At 36.1% G+C, this 9199-nt stretch overlaps 1 protein-coding gene across 1 annotated transcript in view; it reads right to left on the bottom strand.

Moving 5' to 3' along the window:
• FER (fer (fps/fes related) tyrosine kinase) overlaps window positions 1–9199 on the bottom strand; it is a gene marked incomplete at its 3' end in the record, with an annotated part of 98944 nt that overhangs the window by 70354 nt on the left and 19391 nt on the right. Inside the window, exons 5-7 of the mRNA XM_009082014.1 lie at window positions 3727–3910; window positions 1126–1263; window positions 133–252 (exon numbers count right to left, since the gene is read on the bottom strand). Coding sequence (XP_009080262.1) covers window positions 133–252; window positions 1126–1263; window positions 3727–3910 — 442 coding nt within the window. The remainder of the gene's footprint in view (window positions 1–132; window positions 253–1125; window positions 1264–3726; window positions 3911–9199) is intronic.

Genomic DNA, 9199 nt, shown 5'->3' with positions numbered 1-9199 from the left:
TGAAAATAATACTTTTAGAAACTGGACTTTAAAAATGGGGATATGGCTATGCAATGATCTGAGTCAGCCTAGATACAACATGTAATAGCATTTCCAAATGATTGTAAATTCCAAAGATTTGTAAAGACTTACATGACTTGTAAACTTTCTGCTGTTAAGTTATTCCACATGATCTCATTAGCTTGAAGATTTTCATTCTCTTCTAGTAAAGATGTATCAAACTCTATTTCTTGTTCAACAACTTCGGATGACCTAATTTAGATAATAATTGTTAGCTCTTCAAAATTAACATATATCTTTAGATAGATCATAAAGAAAGTCATTGTGTTTCAAAATATTTGTTAAACTAGAATATTGTTCAGATAACATATGAAATAAAAGAACAGATAGCAACTGGATGCATCTTCTTTCTCCTTTGAATGTAGAACATAGTCCTAAAATCTTATGATATAATAAAACAAATACAATTCTTTGAATCAAGATCACAGCACAAACACGGTTCTCAAGGGCTATCAATGTGAATGAGGCCACTCATAGCTGATTCTGTCATAAACCTGCATGTGACAACTATCAATTCACACACAATAACAAAAAAGACAACACAAGAAGTCTTAGGACTATTCTACATATACTAATACAGATCAACAGTTCAATAAATGGGAAATACACTTTATTGTTAAAGTAAAAATTTTTTGCATTATCTACATGCTCTGCAGTCTCATGCTCTACCTGCAATAACTGCAGACAACACAGATGTACCTAGTTGACTTCAAACAAGAATAATTTTAGCCCAGAATGCAAACGGCATCCAAATAAATGGCAAATTAGCTCCCATTGAGTCAAGACTGTCTTGTCTAGTCTGCTATCAGTACCAAAGTTATGGCTCTTCTCATACAACTGTAAACTTGTTCTTCTAGACACAGCCAAAGAGATAAAGAGTTAAAGAAAGCAGTCAGGTTAAAAACCTGACTTTCAGCCAGCTTTCTGTATGTGCAGGTAGAACAACTGTCAAACTAGGATAAAGTTTTACAAGTTTGAATGTAAAAAGGAACAAACCAAACAAATTCAACTCTGATCGCTTAAACAGAGTTTTCTCAAGAAGAAACATGAGATGAAAATGTATACCTGTGAGTATCTATGAAGTCATTATACTCAGAGTTAGGGTCTATCTGTTCAACCGAGGTCTGGATCTCTTTATGGACATTCACAATCTCTTCTGTTACGAGACTGGTGATCTCGCTATACTCATCCAAGATCCCTTTTCTAGAGAGGAAAAAAAATTTTAGTTTTTAACATGGCACTGAAGACATAGATGGCTTTGAAGATGCTTCAAACTTCCAATTTGTTGTTTCTACAAACTCATGTTGCAACTGGCTAAAAAGGGAAAAATAAGACAATTCTTTGAAGAAGTAGCATATGAACTGAGGCCTTTTCTTTACAGGCTTAGGCCGGCTACGAGTCTCTAACACCATGCCCCTTGTATGGGTTTCAGTGCACCTACACACAGCATAGCTGAACTAGAAACCATTGAGATTACAAGGGAAAGAAATGTATAGAGTCCATTGATGATATTCTTCCCCACACAGGACATACCATGCTTATTATAATCTACACTAAAGCTTTTCATATTCTGACTGACAAAAAAATTACATTCTGGCATAAGGCAAAACATCCACAGAATGTTTTGAATAGCGTGGATTTCCTTTAAAACCCAGTTTTCTTTAATGTTTTAACATTCTTCTTTCATAAATTTATTTTATGATTTGTCATTCAGACAAAAATAGGCATAAATCACAAGGCAGCATATATTTACTAGAGAGAAAATCAACCAAGAGGTTGCTGTAAGAAAGTACAAGCCACACAACCTTGTCTTTACCTGCTTCCAAGAGTGGGAAAAGACAAATGAATAGTGAATGGCAAATGAAGAGGTGATATTGGGCCACTATTCTTAATAGTGTCCTGTGAAATATCCTCAGAACATTCTCCTATTCTCTTTAACTTTTTAGCTTTTCTTAAATGTACTTTCATAATAATTTCCTACTTCATTTTTGTATTTGACAAATTTGCTAGCTGGCCAGCCTCTGGAGCAGGGTGAGCTCTCAAAAAAATTCATTCTCTGATGAATTTTGGCGAGGAAGAGCCAAGAGGAACATGCAGAGAAAAAATATCAAGGCATTCCTCCTGGGTAAGACCTGCAGTTGTGTTTAGTCTGTAAAAAAGTTATGTGATAGGATTTTTTTCAATACTTTTTCTGAGGGGAAAACAGACAAGAGAAGGCATTAAATCTTGCCTTGCCTGTAAACATCACGTGTGAAAAGGTTCCAGAAAATAGTTCATAGAGTTTCATGAAAAGACAGGCAAATATAAACTACAGCAATACCATGTCAAAAAGAAAGGAAAACTATATCACTTACAACAACAAAATCATAGGCAATATTAATCTATAATTCTTCAAGTTTACCAAACCAATTCACCTGCAAAATCAGGATTATCAAGGAAGTATGCTCCACAGAGAAGGTCACAATAAGCTCTACAACTGAAATCACCACTTCTTCTTGTACACCAAAGATACTATAAAGGAATAATTTTCCAATACATTCAGATCTCACAGAAATGTCTACGTAGTGAGAAAAATATTTTTTACAGGATTTTACTCCAGCCATAGCAAACATGAATGGGTTCAACGAGTTCTTGTTTCAACATAAAACTCTTCAGCTAATTACCATATCTCACAATTCTAAAAAATCACCTTAATTACAGCACACACGTTTATCTGTAGCCTTTTGTTGTGATCTTACATACAAAATTAAGATTAAAAGGGCTGTACAGAGACTACTACAAAGATCTATTTCATTTTTATACCTGTGCCAGAATCAAAGAAATTCCTGCATAGGGAAGTTAATGGTGTCTGCACCACATAAGCATGGAAAGTGTGAAATCCCCAACTCTCCCTCACTTCCTGTGTGCTGAAGTCAAGATGAACAGAGACTTCAGAGCAGGTAAGAAAACCAGTTAAACAAGAGTATTTGACATCTGAATGAACAATACCTGAAAAAAAAGGGTACTGCTCTCTCCTTCTAGGTGAAGTGATTTATACAACACCACAGAAAAGAAACTCCCACTCTTCAGGAAAGAAAAAGAGGTAGCATAGTAGTTATGAACCAGAAAGGAGGGCTTACAAGTCCTCATTGTCTGTTCTCAGTGATCAGCAGTTCGTGCATCTTCTGTAATGATGTAAAACCTATCTCTTCGGACAAAAGTAACTCTCTTTTTAAGGGTGGATTCCTTACGGTGAGATCAAATGCACATGATCCTGTTACTTCTCCCACACGTATCATCAACCATGCATCTGTTTGTCCCTCTCCACAATGACTTTCAAGACAGCTCAGCAGTTTAAACCAAATTTGTTGCAGGTGGAATTTCATAATAATGACTACTACACAGGCATCAAACTTGCCACAGTATATTAGCTGAAGGACAAAGCATGAGCTCAAATATAAACACTGCAGTCAATCCGTAAGAATTTTAAGTTTTCTATGAAGATGGTAACTTTCTAGAATGCCTAAGTAAGCACTACTGTCTACATCATCTAGATAGACTTTTGTCAACTGTTATCCCTTGATATACAATTAATCACAGTTTATTATTTTCAAATAATCCTACACATTAATTATACTACTACACACAAATTTGTACACAATAAAAATATGTAAGACTGTATCTTACAGGGCTTTAATCATTTCTTCTTGCATCTTCTGTAGTGAATCAAGTAACAGAGGAAGTGTAGAATCATAATACTGGTGCTGATGTAATTGTGCTCCTTTCAGTGCCAACACATACTGATTATGCAACATATGAAGTTTCATAGTGGCCTTTTCACACCGATCTTTGGCTTTCTCAGTCTCTTTTCCTATGAGAATACAAAACAAAAACACCTGTTGTGATTTAAAAGTACACAGACTTGTTGATGACATAAATCTAGTGGATTTATGACAAGTTAGCACCTTTTTCAACAGGAATTTTTCAAGGTAAGGAAAATTTCTCTGAGGAAGGTAAAATCTGACTATATTCAATTAATTAGATCAAGTGTCTACGCTTTATAATTAATAACCTAATTAAGAGAAAAGGTGTATTTTATTTAAGCTGAAATGTGAGAATTCTTTATCTAAAAGTATATGAAATCCACTATCTATACAAGTATAAAAATAACATACCAGTGAAGAATAAAGAACAAATCTCATACACATGACTACCTCAAAGCTATTCTCTTATTTGCCTCCGAGAAAATAAACATTTTAATAAAGAGATGCCCTACTATACCAGATCCAGAATTCACTAAAAATCTCTTATTTATTGTGATCAAAAATTCTTATTGCTACATACAATCCTAATAAAACAACGATGCAGTCTACCTATGAGTAGCTGAACTCTCACACTATTACTTTTGTCCACAATGAACAGCTTCTTTCCCCAACTTCACATTTTCTTGTCACGTCAATCTTGTGATCAGGAGGTTAGAGCAGTCTCAACTCTACACTATTAGAGATCGGAAATTCTCATGTTCATGCTGACAACATCAGTTTGGTGCTGAACTACAGATTACAACATACTTCTAGAGGTCACCTGTTCCATTCTTTTCTGCAGCAACTGCACAACTATGTGGTATATGTTATCAATATTGTTCCCAATACAAAACCAATACACAGCCCCATATTAGCTACTGTGAAGAAAATTAACTCTATTTCAGCTATAAGCAGAACAGACAAGTAAGATTTTACTCACATTCTTTCTGTCTTCCTGATCTTTATGAAATATCTCATCACTTTTTCAGGAACTAAAATCATTTAAAAATGAATCCTGTATCTACAAAGTAATTGCAAATCTGCACGCACAGAGTCACAATAACCTGCACAGGCAGATATGCTAACTAAACCAATCTTATTCAGACCACTGCATTGCTTATAAACTTAAAATAATGTATGTAATAAAAACCATGTCTACCTCCAACCACAAAGCAGTTGAGAAAAAGGAAAATGGAAGCATTCACAGCAAAGTGCCAAAACAGATGCTTGAAAGTAGACCTTGCAGAGCTGTGTCATATGAAGAATAACTTCAATAAATCAAAATACAGACATACATTAAAGGCACATTAAAAAAAAGGTGAGGGGAAAACTTGTAAAACAGTAACAAATCCTCTTTCATATACACTGGAGTTAGCAAGCTCGTCAGAAAAAGTAAACCACAGTCACTGTATAAAAAGAGCTGGCAAGCAAAAAAAAAAAATTTATTTTCTTCTGTGTTCACTATGAAAGGCCTTCAGAGATTTCCAGGCTGGAATGTCTCTGAAATGAAAGAGCCAATAAATCTCTCTCATCTGTGTCAAGGAGAGGTTAAAGAATAAGTGAAATAAGAAGAAATTATGGGGACTGGATGGTGTTTAGCTTTGGAACATTTAGTTTAGCTATGAGTTGTAGCTGAAATATTATGTTTAGTTTTTACGGCAGGAAAAGGAGTGCCCAAGGAATATCATTTGGCTTCTGACAGATGAGGTGATAAAGATGATGATGAAGATGCCTGTCTGAAGGCAGAAAACAGGGGAATCAGATGTGAAGAACTGGAAAAGAAACCTCAAGAAGTACTGATTAAAACTCAAAATGGTAAATTGTAATGTCAATATTCAGAGAGATGCACATGGGGAAAAAAACTATTCAATTTTAGTAATCAGCTGTAAACTTAGTGAATGCATGCAGAAATGTGATCTTGGGATTAGTACAGAAAGACTGATGGAAACCTCAACTCAGTGTTCAGCAGCTGTTGGACACAATGCTATTTAGCAAAGGAGTAGACAGCATTATTATACCACTGATTAAATCCACTTAAGTTTGCAGTTCATTGACCTCCAAGAGGATATATCTGATATGCAAAAGGTTTAGAGAAACACATCCAAGCATCAGAAAGGTAGGAAACAAAGGTATCCAGAAAGAATGACTAAAATGAGGACTCCTAAAGCACTAGGAGTCTGAGGAGCAACATGTAAGAGGAGGCGCATAGTCAACAGATCTACACAACCTCTTTCAATGTAAAAACTGTACAGCATTATATGCAAATAGTATGTACTACCTAAAAACAACAACATGCAACCAGCATGTGACTAACCTATGCAATCCTTTGATCAAAGTTATTGCAAGCATGAAAAACTTAAGTGGTTTAATAGTGAATGGACAAGTGTATGCAAACAAAAAAAAAAAAAAAAGGAAAAGTAATCCTGAAGAGCTACTAAGAACTAGGACAGCGCTTCTGACTCAGGAACTCCTTAGGTAACAAATGACCATGAAGCTGAGGCAGGTGTCTGTACCCTTGTATGGCTCACCAGACACTTGCTACCCCACAACTGTCAGCTACATTTTAAACATGGGAGTAATAAAAATCACTTTAAAAGGTTATTATGTCTGTTATTTAATTGAAAACAATCCAGCTGCTGACCTAATTTCCAACCCGGTCATCTCCAGAGTAAAGCATACACAGTATAAGGTCCTTCTGGAAAAGGAGCAGCATGTGGAACATGGGGTGACTGAAGAGCATTTGGAGTGGAAGAGGTCATGTAGCAGTTACAGTACAGGGACTGGATGAAAGAGAAGAGGACAAGGCAGCTGGAAGCCAATGCTGCAAGCACCAAGTTTTGCTTGCCAATCCCTTGAGAGACATACTGTCCAGGGAAACTGTAGGAACGAGGCATGGTGGTAGCAGAGGGAGAAATGCTCCATTATTTCTTGGTTTTATTCTGTGTTTGGTCATCCTATTCAAGAATGCCTTAGATTACATAACCCAAAATTATCTCCATATGTCATAGTTCACGAGCTTAAAACCTACAACTTGAGTATGCACATGTTTAAAATACAGTCCTTATCAGCTTTCAGCTTACCAAAAATCAGCACATGTGGAATTGTACCATGTACCATTGGTCCAGGCTTCTAACCTATGAACCGTAATAAATGACCTTAAACAGTTAAACTAAATTGAGAATTTACACTAAAATTATCACAACCACCTAACTAGAGACTTAACAATGTTATATCTCTTTCAGAAATCTAATTAACAGGAAAACTATCTCATTTTCCCATCTCTTTTGAGGATTAAACTCCTTTGTTATGCATTATAGCTCAGCAGAACACCTCAACTAACTGTGAAATAAATCAAATTACCAAATTCACTCAACTTAAAAATAGAGCCTTTGGACCTATATTTAATACAGGGAACACAATTGCAAAATTATTTCCATATTGTTACATATTCTTAGAAGTAGCAAAATGCATAGAGGTAGAGTATACAGTTGTTCTATGTGTCAACTAGCACAGAAGATAACATCCACTTTTCTTCATCTTATAATGAATTTCATAAAGAGATCTAATTATAATTCTACTGCCATCCACTGCTGACAAAACTGTTTAATGTTAATAGAAAAGGACTGATATACAATATGTCATGCTATAAACAGTACTATGAAGCTTCCAAAATTCAATTACGAAAGTTTAACGTTTACACCGAAAAAGCTGCCATTCTTGTTAAATCATTCTAGGGTCAAGTATTTCAATTTCTAATAAAAACTCTTTCAAGATTTTACTACATTCAGTACATAGTTGTCCATAAAATAATGTTTTAGGGTATTTTCAATTCAAAAGGCAGATTTGTTAAGTCAAAGTTCTTGCAATTATAAGTATTAGACACTTGTGGCTTAATAATCACCTAGAATGGAAGAACAGAAACTGGATGGGACAAGCAACTGAGACCAACTGAGAAAAATTCCATCTCATAATGTTCATTTCATCTTTTTCAAATGAGCATCAATGTACAGTGCAAATGCCTCAAAGAAACTGACTTTTAGAAAAAAATGAATATTGCAAACAGAGAAAGTTTTCACACATATTCTGGACTTAAAAGAAAGAATTATGCTGAAGAACTCAGGTTTTTACACTCTTACAACTTTTTCCAGTTGGAATTCAGAAGTGATTACAAAATGTTTCTAAAAGATGCAACAGAAATGATTATGAAGGCTTAGCTCACAACAGATAAACTCAATTTCTGGATTTACAGATTCTGGCATTGAAACACCACATTTGGCTTCAGTGCACAGCGAGTACCATCCCATGAGGGAAGATATACCAACGAAGAGAACATCCATCTGACAACGAATACCATTTTATTACACAAGTCAAGTTTTTGACAATTAATTTAATTTAGCTTTCAAAACAGCAAAAGACACACCTGATATGACAATAAAGGGTTATATCCCTCCAGTACAAACATAAGTGAGAAGCCTTAAATATGCTAGACCTGTGGAAACAGACAAGCAGCAGGGCAAACAAACTGAAAATTAGGACAATCTGAATATCTAAAAATGAGCAACATGGGGAAGAAAATCTATATAGATAGATAAAATTATGACTAACAATTCCAGAGAAATTCTGAGGACCAGAATATATGTCAAGAATTCACACAACTGTCTTTGTTGTTCAGGAAGTGCAAAAAATCAAACCTACCCAAATTTCTGGCTACTGGTAAGTATAGGGAAAAACAGCAGAGGCAATGGCATAACAAATGTGGGCAGTAACGATATTGCCAGGGGAAACCTGGACAGTTACAAGGCCCTGGGGGCAGCCATGAAAAGCATGGGGCCCAGGTGGTATCCTCCTCAATCCTGCCAGTGTAAAGAAAGGGTAAAAGGAGGGCACTGACAAGACAGGCCAGTAACTAAAAATGAAACTGGCTTTGGTAACAGGGTTTTGGGTTCTACAACCATGGGACCCTGTTTTCAGACCACCACCTGCTTGGAAACCATGAAGCACCTTACTAAGCAGAGTAAAACAATTTTTGCCAGTAAGATGACTGACCTCATTAGGAGGTCTTTAAACTAGGAATGAGGGAGGAAGAGGGTGACTCGCAGTCCTGGGGGAGCTGTGGAGAAGGCTGCTAAGAACAGGGCATTGTGTGGTAAGATACAAAGGAAAACAAAAGGGGCTTGGATGGGGTCACCTTCAGCATCTCCATCTGGGCCAAGAGGTTCCTACGAGGCATCACAGTGGAAAAACCCCCCCAGCACTTAAGTGCCTATGTATTACTGTGGCAAATAAAGATGATGAGTTAGACATCTGTGTGCACCTGTAGGGCTATGATATTGCAGTGGAGAGCTTTGCAAAGGAGC

Source organism: Acanthisitta chloris, unplaced genomic scaffold (assembly GCF_000695815.1).
Source record: "Acanthisitta chloris isolate BGI_N310 unplaced genomic scaffold, ASM69581v1 scaffold12759, whole genome shotgun sequence".
Taxonomy (NCBI): Eukaryota; Metazoa; Chordata; class Aves; order Passeriformes; family Acanthisittidae; genus Acanthisitta; species Acanthisitta chloris.
The sequence above is the reverse complement of the archived record's forward strand: the minus strand, read 5'-3'. Positions and strand labels throughout refer to the sequence as shown.